This window comes from Nilaparvata lugens, chromosome 9 (genome assembly GCF_014356525.2).
Source record: "Nilaparvata lugens isolate BPH chromosome 9, ASM1435652v1, whole genome shotgun sequence".
Taxonomy (NCBI): domain Eukaryota; kingdom Metazoa; phylum Arthropoda; class Insecta; order Hemiptera; family Delphacidae; genus Nilaparvata; species Nilaparvata lugens.
This window is the reverse complement of record NC_052512.1, coordinates 6,051,723-6,071,179: the sequence shown is the minus strand read 5'-3', so window position 1 is coordinate 6,071,179 and position 19,457 is coordinate 6,051,723. Positions and strand designations below refer to the sequence as shown.

Genomic DNA, 19,457 nt, shown 5'->3' with positions numbered 1-19,457 from the left:
ATATTTTGATAGCTTGATGATATATAAATCTAAAAACCACTTTGAAAAATATCACCAGTAGAAAGTTCATTTTTAGCCTTTGTACAGCCTCCATAAAGTGTTATAATTAATGATAAATCCATGAGTTAATTTATTATTGAAATCCAAGGATACAACAGGTTCATAAGATAGTGATTTAATATTGATTCACTTTTAGTCAAGTCAATAGAGACATTGATGCGCTACAATTTTTGGTCCGTACAGATTCACTTCAGACTTGGGGGATAATGCGGTGCAGAGAAATGGAGAGAGATCAGCCAATTACAGTGATTGACAGATTCATAGGTAGAAGCGCAGTTGCACAATTTTGACCACAATGTTGTGGTCCCAATGCACCTAACCTCAAATTTGGAACTTCCTGCTTCTTATGTGGCCTACTCAAAACACTGGTCTAGCTGAGTGTGGGTCAGGTATAGCCCCAAAACCATGGTCCTTTTGTAGAACAAAATTGAAGTGGTATTGACAACATCAGAGTCTCATTTTTTCTCATGTATGGAGAAATACCACAGTATCTCTTTAAAAAACAATCAATTCCTTTATTTAGAAGGGTACTCCGATTTATATTTCTATCCTATCCTATGAGAAATTTCTGTTTATATGTTTTTATGTTTATATTTATATCTGTATGTGATCTCGAAAACGGCTCTAACGATTCTCACGAAATTTGGAACATAGTAGGTTTATGAAATGAAAATTTGATTGCACTAGGTCTCAACCCTGGAGAAACTGAAGGAAATTGAAAGGATAAATACGTCCTTGGAAAAACAGCTGAGACTTTAGTCATCTGTCAATACCGTATTGGGAGTGAGTGAGCAAGTGCATTTGTGGGTTATTCCTCAGCTGATCTCTCGAAAAAATAATTCAGAAGGAGAAACTTATTTTTCTACAAGTGTGCGTGAAAATAGCTATTCATGTATTAAGAGTATAATGCCCGACTTTATCGCTTGCGCAAAACAGTTATCATGCGATGCAAAGTGGAGCATGATAATTTTGCAAGAGAGATAAAGAAGCATTATGCGTGAATTACATAAAAAATTTTATCTACAACTGCCCAAACCTGTAAAATTACTTATATTGGCAGAGTTACAATAACCGACTTTCTAGGCTAAGATCTGACCTTTTGGCGAGCTGCCTACCATCAGCTGATTGGCGAGTATAAAGAAACTCTTCTGCACATGAGCGAATGATTTGCGAGCGTGAAGAAAATTTACTGTGCATGCTGTTTTGTAAAATAGCTTATTTCTGAGGAGAATCTACTTTTTCGCTCGCTAACCATCTGCGCATGCACAGTAGATTCTCTTCATGCTTGCTAATCATTTGTGCATGCGTAGAAGAGTTTCTTAACGCTCGCCAATCAGCTGATGGTAAGCAGCTCGCCAAAAGGTCAGATCTTAACCTAAAAAGTCGGTAATTGTAACTCTGCCAATATAAGTGATTTAACAGGTTTGAGCAGTTGTGGAAAAAATTGTTCATGTAATTCGCGCATATTGCTTCTTTATCACTCTTGCAAAATTATCATGCTCTGCTTCGCGTCGATAAAGTTGTGCATTAGGCTCTTAATACATAAATAGCTATTTCGTTTATTTCTCTTTTTTTAGATAACATGTTTACTTCAGAAAGTCCAAAATAGTAACTAAATGCTATTAGTGTAAAATAGTACATAGTACATGTGTTTGTCTTTTCGGTCTCAAAATTTTATATTCTTTTTTCAAAGTTTTGAATTTTCTAATTAATTGTGATTGATTTAATTTAATTTAGGAGTATTTTTTTCTAATTTGAAAATGATTTTTGTGTGTTTTGAATTGTAAATGGAGTGTGTAATTGATGAATGTGACACATAACCTAGTTACATTTGGACCACTGTATAAATTAGAATTGGAACCGTTTTGGGCGTGAATCAGCCCGTGGTACTTTTCTGTAGGTTGTGTAATTTTGAATGATTGAATTATCTCTATATTAACACACATTGTAGCAAACATAGTATATCATTCTAAATCGAATTGTTATTTTGATTTGGACTGTAGGCTACTATAAATAATTTGAAAAGGGACATTTTTGGGCATAAGTCTGTTGTGCCTCCTAATATAACTGTAAAAATAATGTACGACTGAGAAAATGAATAAATAAATATAAACTATAAATCCAATCTTTTGTTACAAATTTTTTATGCTTTTAAACTCCAGAGCATACCTCGCCCCCCCCCCCAATATCTTCTATTTATTCTCAATTTAATTCAATGCACGTGGAAGGGGAAAATCTATCTATAAAAATAGATGTCTGTTTCTGTGTTAGTTTGTTTGTTCCCTATAGACTCGAAAACTATGTGACAGAATGGCATGAAACTTCGGGAAAATGTTGTGTGAATATTGGGGATGGTTACTGACCAGAAATTTTGATAAGGGGGCTAATAATAATTATATATCAATTCATTCTACAGACCTATGTTTTCGAAATTGTCGGCCGAGCGGCTAACGTGGAACGGGAAGATCATCATGATTTAAGATCATGTTGTGATAATATGATTTCAGCATCAGCTGAAATAAACATGTCACTCTGTGATAGAATTGTTTGCTGGTATTAACACGGTAGTTTTAAGCACATAGGAAGTCCGTATTAAGATGTAAATAAAAATATTGTTTGTCAGATAAATTTCATGATTCACCAAATAAAGTCAAGTGTGACATGAGATAGATTGACTTTTTGGCGGTACGAAGCTCGCCGGGTAAGCTAGTTATGAATAAATATGAGAAGTATTTATATAAATTTATAAATGAATAAACTCACCATATCGATACACCGTATTTCCATCCTCACTCACGTATTTCACTTCTTTAATCTGTACAGATTTCGTATCATCTGGGAACACCTGAGTTCCCACAGTGATTCCATCCGGATGATAGATTCGCGATATATTTTTCAAGGCTATGTTGAAATTCACCACTCTCAGAAATCGATGTTCCATCAGATTGGACTGAGCAATAAAAATAATAATTGTCATGGTGCCATAAAGAAACAAATCTATAGGAGGTTTGAAGGTACAATTTTTTGGTTTCTCGCATAAGACTCGAACACTATGTATCCTAAGGACTTGACTGTCATTTAGCAAATTGAAGCATTACATAATTTCCTACAATATTCATTCCACAACTTTTTCTATATCTCCTCTATTTTTCGAGATATCCGATCTTGAAAGTGTGACATTTAAAAAAAACACGTTTGCCACCATTTTTTTCCTATTTTTGCTCTTATAACTTTTTAAATGTCGACAGGAAAAATCCATGTTGATTATGAGCTTTTAAGGCATAACATTTTCGTCATTTTGATTTATAATTTCACGCTTTTACGAATTTCTCTACACCTTTTGCAGCAGCTCCAGTATTGAGTGTAGATCATTGAATTCTCTTTGAAATGATGTATTATTCAACTATTCTAAGTTTTCCTTTCATTGTTATAGCAGCTTCAATGTAGGGGGTGAAATTTTCATTACTGCAACAATTGATCGTTTAACATTGACATTTGAAGGGGGTGTCTGTGACTCAATTTTTGACTTTGCAGCCTAATTTGGACTAGTTAGTAGGTGAACATAGCACAAGTGCGCATCTTTATCCCCTCTGTTGAAGGAGTGGAACCGCTGAGTTGATACTTGTTGCAGTAATGAAAATTTCACCCCCTATATTGAAGCTGCTATAACAATGAAAGGAAAACTTGGAATAGTGAAATAATACATCATTTCAAAGAGAATTCGATGATCTACACTCAACACTAAAGCTGCTGCAAAAGGTGTAGGGAAATTCGTGAAAGCATGATTTTGACAAATAACAACATGTCCGAAAAAAAGGTTCTTACTGTTGGAAGTTAAAGTTAAATTTCTATCCAAAAATATATATGAACTGGAAATTTAGAATTGAGAATGATTTAAACACAAACTCTTAGTCGAATATTTCACTTAATATCACCGCACTTTGAATAAATCAAGTTATTTCAGAAAATTTTGAAGATAGTCCGGAAGTTTCCGTTACTCACACAGCAACAATTTTACTTTTTCATCATTTTTTTTTTTCTAAAGAATGGTTGCACATACAAAATTGAAACTTTGCACAATCATTATTCACAACTAGACAGAGCTACAAAAACATTATGATAATTTTTCAAATTCATAAAGCAAAATGGCGGCCATTTAAAATGTTGTTTCTTAAATAACTCAGAAACCGTTGGTTTTACAAAAAAAAAATACAAGAGTAGCTTTTCTTAGTAAATTTAATTACCTTCTGATTGGTACCTGAAGTTTTCAAATTGGACCAATATCAACTGAGATATGGCAGCTTTAGTGATAGGACACAACTGAGGGTTAGATGCAGTGCATGCCAAGGCATGCGGCTTAAGCCACAACAATGCAACAGTCTCCGACTGTTATGCATCTCATTTGTAAGCTATTTTAGATTATTTTAAACAATAATTAAACTGATGACTTCCGGAAAATTTCAATATGATATTTAGCAATCCCCTATAGTATTAGTAGGAAGTTCGTAAACATTCTGTATACTAGTAGTTCTGTGAACAGTAGACCTCACGCAGTTTTCTCATCCACAAGTATCTGATGTCACCTGTTCTAGTTGATTCAGTTGAATGACAATTCACAGTTGAATCATAATTTACTCTCAAAACTGTTATTTGTTTTCTCCAAGATCAAAAACTCACTCATTTTAATAAACTCAGTTCACTTTTGAATTTATATCCCATATGATGATTTATCCAGTTTCGTGATTATCTTTCCATCTGATAAAAATATTTCTCAACTATTTTAAAATTAATTTCTTCAGCATTATTCAGTTCATTTAATCATTTTTTAATTTCATTTTCAATCATCTATTAATTTTTTCCAAAAGTGAGAATATTGATACTGAATGGCACGCATCAAAAAAAAAAAAAAAAAATCAACCCCTACCTTATTGAAATAGACACGGCCAGACATCTGTGTAATGCATGCAATGAATAATCCACTTGTCAGCTGATAGATTATGAATAATTCTATAGTCTGATTGATCCTATCTCCAAAGTAGATGATATCCTATTATATTAAGCGAGCAATTTCTGTATTTATATATCTGGTTTTTTATATCTAGTTATTTATGTTCAACAGATCCCGAAAACGGCTCTAACGATTTTAACAAAATTTGGAACATAGTAGGTTTATGATATAAAGATTCGATTGCTCCAGCTCTCATCCTTTGGAAAACTCGCTAAACGACATTAAAAGGATAATTCATCCTTGGCTGAAACAGCTGTGGATAGTAAAAAAGTGAGTATGTGAAAAATATCGCATCCCCGAAATTCATGACGTATAGCCAGCTGTGAAATATAAACACGATCATTTCAGAGAATTGTGTTCTATTTATCAATAAATAAAAATAACGAGCGAAGCTCGGAGCCCCGATATATTTATAGTGATATCAGAGTATGTAGGAATTTCTTTTCCTTTCATATTATCCTTAAAATGAGAAATTTCAAAAAACCTTCTGTATACATCGAAGTGCAGTCAAAAAGGGAATATTCCTGCCAAATCTCATCGAATTCTATCAACGCGTTCTCACATTTGAAAAACATATTCAATAAGTGATTGAAAATAATATAAAAAATGATTGAATGAAATGAATAATGCTGAAGAAATTGGTTGGAAAATTAATTTTAAAATAGTTGAGAAATATTTTCATCAGATGGAAAGGTTATCATGAAACTGGATAAATCCTTATATGGGTTCAAACTGAGTATATAAATTTAAGTGATTTTTTGATCTTAGAGAAAACAAATAACAGTCTTAACACTTATAGGAATACATTGGTCAGATTGACCGATGCATATTTTTGTCCTGTTGTTGTGACAGAGCTGGTTGAGTGTGAAGCCAGTCAATCATATTACCTCTCCCCTCACTAAAGACAGGCCTACATCGCAGATTAACAATCAGTTCAAGACACGAAGTCTTGATATTTAATAAATAGATATATAATTACTAGATATATAGTAATAATAATAGAGATAATAATGTGTAAGTATAATCTAAATAATGTGTATATATATACAAAATCATTATACATTATTTATTAATAGACATGGATAACCACTACCTGGATGTACATTATACAATTTGCTTCCAGAAATCAGCTCTCCAGCATGAGTGCACCCCTGGAACCTAGCAGTATTACCAATTACATTGATCCTTGATGATATATTTCATGAAAAAAAGTCTTCAAAACCAGACAAAAAGCTATAAAAGTCTAAATATGAGCTTATCGGTCAAAATTACCGTATGTGTTCCTTTGTGTTTTAAAAACCATGTAGTTTTATAGGTTTTAAGAGTAAATTATGATTCAACTGTGAATTGTGATTCAACTGAATCAACTAGAACAGATGTCATCATCAGAGAGAACTGCGTGAGGTCTATTGTTCACAGAACTACTAGTTATATAGTATGGAGGGGAACGCGACTAGGTGCCACCCTGACTACTTGACACCCCGTCAACCTGTCCGCTTTTAAAACCGGTTTTGGGGGGACAGGTTGACGTGAGCCGTCCCCATCTACTTGTCTCCTTTCTTAGGAGGTGACAACTAGTTGGGGGGACACTCTGACGCGAGGGTGCGAGGTGTCAGGTTGTCGTTTACGATCATGACTAGTTGGCACCTTCGACCCAGTAGTCGGGGTGACAACTTGACGACAATGGTATATTTTTACAAGGGTACAGGTTGTTGCCTATTGTCAAAATGACCAGGTGTCAGGTAGTCGGGGTGACACCTAGACGGCGACCCGGTGAGCTTACCTCATCCAGAGAGCACTCCCAGACTTCTTGTCTCAACACATCAAAATACTCTCGGAACTTGTCTCCAGTCATTTCTAGTCTTCGTTGTCCCACATTTTCGAGACCTTCGACATTCCCATACACTTTGGTATTGTAGTCTTGCCGCATTTCATGATTCATTTTCCTCCGACATCTTCCCAAAAACACATAATCAAATCATCAACAGAATATAATAGTATCTCACATCACATGTACAGGAAGGGGCCATTTGCAGGCGAGAATGATGTTTCTAGTCGAGGCTTTAGCCGAGACTAGAAACATCATTTGAGCACTGCAAAAGACTTTCACCTTCAAGTAACGTACACTATTTTTTAATAATCTAAAGAAGGATGATTGAGAAATAATGAATAAATTTCAAATTGAGATACAGTTACAAGGACGGGAAGGGGCCATTTGCAGGCTAAAATGATGTTTTCAGTCGAGGCATTAGCTGAGACTAGAAATATTATTTGAGCACTGCAAAAGACTTTCAAGTCCAAGTTATGTACACAATTTTTTGTCATAATAATCTAAATAAGAGAATTATGAAATTAGCAGTGATATAGTAACTTACGTCACAAGGACGGGAAGGGGCCTTTTGCAGGCTAAAATGATGTTTCTAGCTGAGGCATTAGCCGAGATTAGAAACATCATTAATTTGAGCGCTACAAAAGACTTTCACATTCAAGTAACATACACTATTTTTTTGTCATAATAATCCAAAGTAGAAAATTATGAAATTAGTAATGATATAGTAACTCATGTCACATGGACAGGATGGGGCCTTTTGCATGTGAGAATGATGTTCCTAGTCAAGGCATTAGCCGAGACTAGAAATATCATTCGAGCACTGCAAAAGACTTTCAAGTCCATGTAATGTACACTTTTTTTGTCTTAGTCATTCAATCTCAGCTGTTTTCCATGCATGAAATCAAGTCGGCAAACTGCTGATTGTAGAACAGATAAACATATGATTCTCATTGCAGCATACTCTACTGTAATGAAACCATATGTTCCCTTCACATTCGAGTATGTTCCCTAGTTCGAAATTAGGAACAGCAAAACTGCTACAAAAAAACCACCTTCAGAACTCAAGGTGGAAGTTTTGTCAACTTTCACAAATTCCTGATTCGGAATTTGTAAACTAGGTTATGTTTATAGAATGCATGTAGTAACTTCAGCACAAGCAGGTAATGTTTTCTGTTTCTCAATTATTCTTCTCTAGATTATTATGACAAAAATAGTACAAGTTACTTGGACGTGAATGTCTTTCCTAGTGCTTAAATAAAATTCTAGTCTCGGCTAACGCCTCGGCTAGAAACATCATTCTTGCCTGCAAAAGGCCCAATCCCGTCCTTGTGGAGTGAGATACTATTTTGTCATAATAATCTAAAGAAATAATTGAGAAATAGAAAACATTACCTGCTTGTGCTGAAGTTACTACATGCATTCTATAAACATAACCTAGTTTACAAATTCCGAATCGGGAATTTTGCAGAAGTTGACAAAACTTCCACCTGGAGCACTGAAGGTGGTTTTTCGTAGCAGTTTTGCTATTCCTATTTCGGAACTAGGAAGCATACTCGAATGTTGAAAAAACATATGGTTTCATTACAGTAGAGAATGCTGTAATGAGAATCATATGTTTATTAGTTCTACAGCTGTTAACCGGCTTGATTTCAAGCATGGAAAACAGCTGAGATTGAATGACTATGACAAAAATGAATAAAACGTTTCTGACAAAAATCTGTAAGGCTGGTTACAGACACATCGATTCTTGGACGATTTTTTGCCGTCCTTATAAGTCCTATAGGGGATTGAAAGTTGGCTGGATACAGAGACGTCCACGTTATAATGGCAGTGGAGAAAAACGTTGCCGAACCTCTGTCTTGTCAATGCCTCCTATGGACGGTAGCTGATGCAGGTTTATTGATGTAATATTAATTGTTCATTCTCGTTTAGAATAATCAGTCATATTTTATCAAGCTAGAAATTATGTTTCTCAATGATTTCATAATATGAATATTCATAGTCAAGATTAAATATTTGGTTAATTAATTATAGACTATTTATACATTGTTAAAAACGATCCGGCAACAGAGCAAAGTGAGAGAGTGAGATTGCGCTATCTGTTTTGTTGAATGATAGACAACGATAGCAATACCGTTGCTAATCAAATACTGCCATTATAATGTTGTGTATAATGTGGACCTCACTGCCGTTTATTGATTGAAGTATCAATATCCTCAAATAAAGAAACAGTTTTGGGCTGTGCCTGTTGGTCCGTTCCCAATAACTTTATAGAATTGTGTTTAGTGTATCAATAAATGAATACATGAATAAATAAATATAAACTATGCTTTCATGCTTCTAAATTTTTGTACTCCAGAGTGAAGCTCAGTTCCCCAATATAATAATATGAAAACAGAAGAACGTCTGTGAGTAATGATCATATCAGCATCTTAAGCTGAGTTTACACCAGTTATTTACAAAAAAGAATTTTCCGTCCTTATCCTATTATATAAAGCGAGCAATTTCGGTATATATTTTTATATTTGGTTATTATATTCATGTTCATTTATGTACAACGGTTCTCGAAAACGGCTCTAACAATTCTCACGAAATCTGAAACATAGTAGGTTTATGATATAAAAATTCGATTACACTAGGTCTCATCCCTGAGAAAACTCGCTGAAGGACATGAAAAGGATAATAATTATTCATCCTTGGAAAACAGATGAGAGTTTCGTAATCTCTCGATAACAGAAGATGCGTGTGCCTGTGTGGGAGAGAGACAGAATTATTTCCAACTGTGTAATCATAATCAATCGGCAAGAAACTTTATCTAGCTAGACAAATTTTACTTTCCTTGCCCTATTACCATAGGTAAGGAAAGTAGGCCCTATTGCTTTCCGAAGAAAATTAAGGTACCCCAATTTCTAAATTTCTATACATTTCAAGGTCCCCTGAGTCCAAAGAAGTGGTTTTTGGGTATTGGTCTGTATGTATGTGTGTGTGTGTGTGTGTTTGTTTGTGTGTGTGTGTGTGTGTGTGTTGTGTGTGTGTGTGTGTGTGTGTGTGGTGTGTGTGTGTGTGTATGAGTGTATGTGCGTCTGTGTACAAGATATCTCATCTCCCAATTAACGGAATGACTTGAGATTTGGAACTTAAGGTCCTTACAATATAAGGATCCGACACGAAAAATTTCAGGAGCTCCGCCCCATCTATGCAAAGTTTGATTTCAGATTCTCAATTATCAGGCTTCAGATACAATTAAAACAAAAAAATTCGAGTGGAATAGATTGAGCATGAGAATCTCTACAATTAATGTTGAGTAGCATTTTCACCTAAAATTGAAAACAAGCTCGAAATTCGAGAAAATGTGATTATCCAATTGCAAACTGTTGGCAACTGTTGATTCTATTAAATGATCCACTATGAAGAGATAGCAGACCTCGTGTGTCTCCAGCGTTATTGCCCTGTCACCAGCTGGCTCAAATCTTTGAATAGTAGACTTGAGATACGCGGAAACACTAGCGTCAGGTGATAAATTTTCATAACGGCAAGTAAAGTTGTGTGAGTGCGCCACACCAGATTTTTAATCGATTCGATCAACATAATCTGATTTGTTGACATGACATGAAAATCCTCCTAAACTAGAGTATATCATAATTTTCAAATTTGATCATTATTTTACAGTTCTAAGTGATTATCGAGTGTTATTTTGTTATTCAATTTGGTTGGTAAACAATCTGAATTAGAACTTTTCTGTTTCCAAATGTTTGGACTGAAAGTTGAACCTGAGTTCAAGTGTATGGAACATAACCTACTTTCTGGACTATTTATAGTGTATATAAATCAAAATTTGGGAAAGGACCAGTTTCGGGCTGTGCCTGTTAGTACTTCCCCAATCATTTTAAAGAATTGTGTTTGGTTTATCAAAAGTCAATAAATTAATAACGAGCGAAGCTCGGTGCCCCGATATTGATAGGATGAATAAGGAGCGAAGCTCGGTGCCCCCATAGTAGATTCTATTAGATTGAATGGAACTTGACAAACATATATGCTTATCATGTGTATGATAAGTTATGTTCAATTCAATAGAATCTATGAGGACGTAGAATTAAAAGTTTTGTTTATAACTTTGGTGTAAACGCAGCATAAGGAGTGATTCTCAACCGACTATCTGCTCTATGCGTTTGTATTGTGATTATTATAGCAGGAGGAAATATTTGAAATGAAATTCTTCAAGGTTTGAACTTACAATACAGAGCTGTCAACATTTCCCCAAGGCTTCTCCCAACGAGATCCAACTTCCAGCAATACGCCAATGTCTTTGATCTTTGTGTAAAATAGGTAAGGAGTATCCAATGTGTAAGTGATCTCCACCGATGACCTCCTATATTGATAAAGCAAAAGAACGGAGAATTCAACATCTTTGAAATCATCCATTCATAAATTAAATCAATCAATAGTTTATTTTTCCTTCATACAATGCATACATGAATGTCTATAATTACATAAATACAATTGACAATTAACAAAATAAGTCAAAAGTACTATAGTGGGTTCCACGTTATAATGGCATTGAAGGAAGATAGGAGAAAAACGTTGCCATATCTCTCCATTTTGCCACTGACTGTACACAGCTGTTACTCAATTCATCCCATTAAAGAAAATATCAAGGAAATATAACTTTTTCATAATTTTGATTCGAAAATTTGCTTTCTATGCTGAGATCAGTTTCTTATTTTTATACAAACCTGAAATGGCGGCTGATTTAAAAAGCTGTGATACAACAATCTGAATTTCAAAACACAGAAATTGGGTTATGTGGTAGGTATTCTATTCCAATTTCCTTTAAAAATAATAGGAAAATAGAAATCCTATTCAATAATAAGTAATTTCAATGGATTAATTCTGAAATAACTTTTCAATATTATTCATACCGGTACGAGTAGGTCTAACCTATACGGGTAGGCTAATTGAAGCATGGATGAAATCTAGGATGAAAATGTCATTTCAGGTATTTTAATTTGTGTTTCCCATAAGGTAATGTTTAAAAATTAATTCATTGTTTCAAAAATACATTTTAAATCAATTATACGACTTGTGTACTCAAGTATTTTGATAGAATGAAGAAAAAAAGGGTGGCTAAGAATATGGTTTGTTCAGTTTTATACAGTCACTGTCAAAAGTAAATATGGAATATTCTGGCAAATAGACAACATTGCAAAGCGAGAGAAGATAGTGCTATCTGTTTTGTTGTATGATAGAAAAGGACAGCAACAGTATTGTCAATTGTACACTGCCATTATAACGTGGACCTCACTATAGTAGTTCTGTGAGCAGTAGACCTCACGCAGTATTCTCATCCACAAGTACCTGATTGAAACTATAGACCTTATGGAAATACAGTAATAGACTGGCTTCTCCACACATCTGTGTAATCACTTGTCAGCTGATTTATGATGAATAATTCTATAGTCTGATTTTCACTTAAATATTGGCGTATGAAGGAGGTTCATTTTTCCTTTTATATTATCCTTGAAATGCAACATTTCAAAAAACCTTGTATATACGTCGACGCGCAATTAAAAAGGGAACATACCTGTCAAATTTCATGAATATCTATTACCGCGTTTCGCCGTAAATGCGCAACATATAAACATTTAAACATTAAGAGAAAACGTCAACTTGAATCTTAGATCTCACTTCGCTCGGTCAAAAATAGTATTATTAAATATGAAAAGTCCCTGGAAAGGTTGAAAACCTGAGTGCAGGGACCGAGTGTTACTAAAACAGAATTATTTTTATTTGTGACTAGTCGTGATTAGTTGAGACTAGTTGTGACTAAACGTGACTAGTCTTGTCTTGACTAATCGGTGTGTGACCGGCCTAATAGTTCAAAGTTCTTGGGCTTAAGGCTGTGCAAGGACTGAAAATGAACTTTCTACAGGTGATATGTTTCAAAGTATATCATCAAGATGATATATCATAGAGATGTAGATGTATATCAATCATCAAGCTATCAAAATGAAAAAGCTTCCTCGGGAAAACATTTTCCCGACCATTAGACTACGTTTTGAGATATGAGCGCCTAAAGTTTTATTTTTTGGGACAGAACATTTCAAATTCGGTGAGAGATAAATCGATGAGATTTAGAGGATAAATTCCTCATGGTATTGTTGAATGAATAAAACAAAAACATTTTTGAAAATAACAATTTTTGATCAAGTTATTCGACTTGAATAAGTTTTTTTTTGGTAATTTTCAGTAAATTGAATAACTTTCTCAAAAATTGGTAGCCTATTTTCAGAAAATCTTTGTTTTATTTAATCAACAATACCCTGAGGAATTCATCCTCTAAATCTTATGGATTTAGATCTTACCGAATTTGAAATGTCCTATCCCAAAAATGTAAACTTTAGGCGCTCATATCTCAAAAATAATGATTGGAAAAAATGTTTTCCTGAGACAGCTGTTTTTGATAGCTTGGTGATATAAAAATCGAAAAACTTTGAGAAAATTTACCAGTGGAGAGTTTATTCTTAGCCTTTGCACAGACTAGCTAGCTGTAGCATAATACAGTCAATAATGTGGAGTATGTGACTAAACGTGATTAGTCTTGTCTTAACTAATCAGTGTGTGACCAATCTAAGAGATTCAATAATGTTAATGGTAAAAACCTCTTCATTATGTACTTCCCTAGTTATTTATGGATGTGTAACAGACTGGGAAAAACTTCTACTGTTGATAAAAACTTCGTACTTGCGATATTTCTCAAAGTTTTACGATTTGTATACTATGAAAAATTATCAAAATTAAAAAAATCTCTCAGAAAAACAATTTACCGATAGTTACTTTCTGAGATATGAGAGCCCAAACTTTGCTTAATGGAACAAATCATTTTAGATTCGGTAAGAGATTAATTGAATGAAAAATACTGAGAAATTGTCAAAAAACCACAGATTTATTGATACTTGGAAAGACCGGTTTCGGTTATTACACCATTGTCAATATCTGATAAACTAAAACTAAATTCAAGAGCAGCAGAATTATTAATACTAGTAGGCGAGTACTGCTATTGTTCAAGGGCATGAACGCCTGCCATTGGCCCAGCTAGACTGTCTCCTCCCACTCAACGGTGTCACAAAATGGCGGCTTAAGCAAGAGACTCACCATGACAGCAAAATTTATTTTCATTAGTCAATAGTTTTTCTATTTACACATTTCTTCTATTATCTTTTACTTGTTTTCTTGGTTCTTATTTTGTACTGAAAGTAAATTTTGTGATCACGGCGAGTCTGTTGTTGACACCGTTGAGTGGGAGGAGACTGTCTAGCTGGGCCAATGGCAGGCGTTCATGCCCTTGACCAATAGCAGTACTTGCATACTAGTATAAATTCTGCTGCTCTTGTATTTAGTTTTAGTTTATCAGAGATTGACAATGGTGTAACAGCCGGAACCGGTCTTTCTAACTATCGATAAATCTGTGGTTTTTTTTACAATTTCTTAGTCTTTTTCATTCAATATGAATAATTACCACAATATCAACTTCTAACAAGGAGGGAGAGATTAATTCATGGATATTTTAGGATAAATTCTTCATGGTATGTTGATTGTATAAAAAATCTCCTTAAAATATCAATATTTCCGAGTTGGGCTAGGCGCACACCAGTTAGTCAAGACAAGACAAGACATGATCAGACAAGTTTAGTCACAATACTTCACATAGTTGCTTATGACGCAACACACACTGATTAGTCATTGCAATTAGATAAGTCTTAATAAGCAACTATGTGGAGTATTGTGACTGAACGTGTCTGATCATGTATTGTCTTGTCTTGACTAACTGGTATGTGCCTAGCCTGAGTTATCCAATTCTGAAAATCTTGAGTTATTCTTGAACATCCTTTAAAAATTGTTTGAATTGTGAAAATAATTTTCTATTCTTGATATACTATCACAATAAATCATGATTATATTTTCCAATTTATGAGAGAGAGTGATCGATTGATTACTTTATTTATGTAGATTACAATATATACTGGCTTATACACTCATATACAATAGCTTACAATACAGCAGAATTATAGATAAATTCACATAATATAGACTAAGAGAATAATTATTGATGATATGAAAAAAGCAATTTGGAATAACTATAGATAATATTGTTATGCATGTACATAAATTGGCGCAGCTTTGGACATATCAATGTCCATTCTTCGGAAAGAATATTCTAAATATCCTTCCCACTAACACTCTACCAAATGAGAGAGAGAGAGAGCGAGGGAGAGAGAGAGAGTGACTGACAGAGTGGTAACTCACGCAAGTGTATCGTCGTCTGATGTCTTATGATATACTTCAACGATATCTAAGAAGCCCTCTGTAACAATCAATAACATTTTACATCACATTCCTGTTTATTCATTGTGTAAATTCATGCAGAATTCATCTGCATATCCAAAAATATTGGACAAAATTGGGAAACTACTTCTATTATACTACTACTTATTATATAGAGTGAGTCATATGTATGGGAACCCTTCAATAAGTGGGAGACTGTTGTAGATATAATACTGTAACTTTCAGGATAAGTTATTGGACAAATACTCTACATTTGATGTAAAACTGAATTCCAACCCCTCATAAGGGGGTGACTTAGGGGTTATAACTTGAATATTTTGAATGTAAACACCCATTGTGTGGTACATCATTTTAAAGGCATTCTCAAAACGAGATAGATGACATCCATGAAAATGTTATAATATGATACTTGTATCCAAAATGACAGCTGATTGAAGTTTCAGTTTTTAAAGAAATAATTTATTGATAAATTTCTATCAGCCGCTATTTTGGATGAAAGTATCATAGAGCATTGTTATTGATATCATCTTTCTAGTTTTTAGAAGGCCTCTAAAATGATGTATCACAGAATGGGTGTTTACATTTAAAATACTAGTAGTTCTGTGAACAGTAGACCTCGCGCTCGGTTGGTTATGTTGCACCTGTAGTTGTTCTCTCGAAAAGTAATAGATAATTTATCAATTTAAAATGTCTAGAAAAATCCTAAATTAACATGGAGCTTTCTTCCCTATCGTACCGTGACGTGTCGTCCCGGAATGTGAGTGTGAGCGCTGTTATCAGGTCTGGCTGCAACTGTCTACAACGTTGATGGAAAGACACATTTCCAAGATGTTCGATGTTTTTGAATGGGTAATATTATAGTCAACTGTCTACTAACGTTGATGGAAAGATACATTTTCAAGATGTTCAATGTTTTTGAACGGGTAGTATTATAGTCCACTAGACAGCTGATTTATGATGAATAATTATAAAGTCTGGTTTTTACGGTAATATTGGCGTTCAAAGGAGACTCCTTTTCCTTTTGTATTATCCTTAAAATGCAAAATTTCCAAAACTTTGTATATACGTCGACCCACAAAGAAACATACCTGTCAAATTTAATGAAAATCTATTTCCGCGTTTCGCCGTAAATGCGCAACATATAAACATTAAGAGAAATGCCAAACCGTCGACTTGAATCTTAGACCTCACTTTGCTCGGTCAATTAGAGTTACAACAATTTTAAATATTAGAGTTATACAAATATAAGTCACCCCCTCATGGGGGATTTAAATTCAATAGACCTTATGGAAATACAGCAATAGACTGGCTTCTCCACACACCCATCTGTGTAATCACTTGTCAGCTGATTTATGATGAATAATTCTATAGTCTGATTTTTATTCTAATATTGGCATATGGAGGAATCCTTTCATATTATCCTTGAAATGCAAAATTTCTAAAAACCTTGTATATACGTCGACGCGCATTGGAAAAGGAACATACCTGTCAAATTTCATTAAAATCTATTACCGCGTTCCGCCGTAAATGCGCAACATATAAACATTTAAACATTCAAACATTTGAACATTAAACATTTTAACATCCAAACATTCAAACATTAAGAGAAATGCCAAACCGTCAACTTGAATCTTCGACCTCACTTCGCTCGGTCAATTAGAGTTATACAAAAATATAAGTCACCCCCTTTTGGTTGAAATTCAGTTGTACGTCAAAAGGTAGAGTACTTGACCAATAACTTATCCTGAAAGTTACAGTATTATATCTGCAAGAGTTCTAATCTACCTAAATTTGGGAAAGGAATAGTTTTTGCCTTCAAGCCTGGTGTTCCATTTTTAATTATTCATAATATTGAGAATGATATTGTATCTATCAATGTATTGAATTTCGGGGATCGAGCTTCGCTCTGGAGTACAAAAGCATAACAAAATTATTAGGAAAGGAGACATTATAATAACATTCATACAGAAATGTACAATCTAATAACATTGAATTGAGATTAATTCCCAGAGGAATGCAAAAATTCCCCTCACAAAGGCCCAGTTGCTCAAAAGCCGGTTAAATTTCAATCCTGATCAACTTCACGTAAACCAAATCAGAGATGACCATTTCAAAAAGATTGATCTACTGGAATTAATCAGGATTGAAAATAACCCGGCTTTTTGCAACCGGCACCAAGTACCTGATTGAATGATTACAAAAGTTCAACAGCTGAGTCATAATTTTGACACGGTCCCACACACATGAACTCGCTCACTCACCTCCATCACCAACAGAAGACGAAATAATTATTATCCGATTTTTTCCAAGGATGAATAATAATTATCCTTTTAATGTCCTTCAGCGAGTTTTCTCAGGGATGAGACCTAGTGCAATCGAATCTTTATATTATAAACCTACTATGTTCTGAATTTCGTGAGAATCGTTACAGGCGTTTTTGAGATCCGGTGAAATACAAACATAAAAACATCTAAACATCCAAATATCTATTAAACAAAATAGTCAATATCACAGCTGTGATAAGTTCTAAATAGTGTGTTTGTCTTTTTGGTCTCAAAATCTTATAGTTTTTTCAAAGTTTGGAATTTTCTAATTATTTGTGATTGATTCAATTTAAATTATAAGTGTTTTTTAAATTTAGAAATAATTTTTGAATGTTTTGAATTGTAAATAGAGTGTGTAATTGATGAATGTTAAGTGACACATAACCTAGCTACATTTGGGCTGTTGTATAAATTAGAATTGGAACCGTTTTGGGCTTATAAGCCTGTGGTACTTTTCTGTAAGTTGGGTAATTCTGAATGATTAAATAAATAAATAAATCTAAACATATAAACAGAAGTTGCTCGTTTAATAGTATAGGATAAATGAATGATACTCACCGAATCTAGCACTTGATCCACCTTTAATATACTTGACCTCTTTTATCTTGACAGCGTCAAGTGTTTTTTGGACAGTGACTCCGTTATGGTGGTACACACGAGCTGGCGGACACTTGTCCGTCGGTGAAATTATGTTTACCACCCTCTGGAAAACCTCTCCTGCTCCACCATTTGCTGACTGCTGACAAAAAACTTTCAGTTACAGAGAATTTTCATCTCAACTACTGGACTGATTAACTTGAAAAGAAATAGTGAAAGAAGAAGTCTGGGGAAAAATACAGGAAAATAGATATTTATGTATTAAGAGCATAATGCGTGACTTTATCGCTCGCGCAAAACAGTTATCACGCGACGCGAAGCGGAGCGTGATAATTTTGCAAGAGCGATAAAGAAGCATTACGCGCGAATTACATACAAATTTTTTTCTACAACTGCACAAACCTGTTGAATTACTTACATCTGGCGGAATTTATTATAATTCGTCTACACTGATATCCATCATGGCTGTAGAATCGGTACAATTACCGACTTTTTAGGTTAAGATCTGACCGAGAGTGGTTTGTCTTTGGCGAGCTGCTTATCATCAGCTGATCAGCGAGCGTAAAGAAACTCTTCTGCGCATGCGCGAATGATTTGCGAGCATGAAGAAAATCGACTGAGCATGCGCAGATGGTCAGCGAGTGAAAAAGTAGATCCTCCTCAGAAATAAGCTGTTTTAGGAGGAGAATTGAGTATGTAAATTATTTATTTAGGCGCAGTTGTAGAAAAAAGCAGTTTTGATCCGAAAATTGAATAAAAGCTGAATCTCTCACCATCGATAGAACCCTCCCAGAGTGTCATTCTCTCAAAAGTCCCAAGAAATCCCCTTGGAGCTTTCTCCTCTGGCACCCTTCAAAGTTGGAAATAATTGCCAATTTCTATATTCATAAGGTGAATATTCTCTTACCTTACAGTTCCAAATTTCGAAGAGATCTTGATGAAAGCAATGAGTGAACTGCTCATCTGTCATGACTACAGGTTGAATGTCAACAGAGCCGGGTGACTGATTAGGTGGATTCACCTCTACTGCGGTTCTGTGTTGCTTTCTTGTTGCATCATCTGGTGAGTGCACCTGACTACACCTATTAGATGAAAATCATCAAAACACCCATATTTAAATTTGAATTCTATATATAATGGAGCTCCATACTACAGAACAAGTTCTATTATATACTAAAGAACAAGTTCTTTCGAAGAAAAGGAAAGAAGAAGAAGAAGAAGAAGAAGAAGAAGAAGAAGAAGAAGAAGAAGAGAAGAAGAAGGAAAGGAAGAAGAAGAAGATTTTGATCAAATT

General features: G+C 34.5%; 1 protein-coding gene across 1 annotated transcript in view; it reads right to left on the bottom strand.

Moving 5' to 3' along the window:
* LOC111054816 overlaps positions 1–19,457 on the bottom strand; it is a 198,198-nt gene that overhangs the window by 37,812 nt on the left and 140,929 nt on the right. The window contains exons 16-21 of the mRNA XM_039435763.1: positions 19,071–19,245; positions 18,125–18,305; positions 15,204–15,261; positions 11,134–11,268; positions 6,852–7,023; positions 2,824–3,010 (exon numbers count right to left, since the gene is read on the bottom strand). Coding sequence (XP_039291697.1) covers positions 2,824–3,010; positions 6,852–7,023; positions 11,134–11,268; positions 15,204–15,261; positions 18,125–18,305; positions 19,071–19,245 — 908 coding nt within the window. The remainder of the gene's footprint in view (positions 1–2,823; positions 3,011–6,851; positions 7,024–11,133; positions 11,269–15,203; positions 15,262–18,124; positions 18,306–19,070; positions 19,246–19,457) is intronic.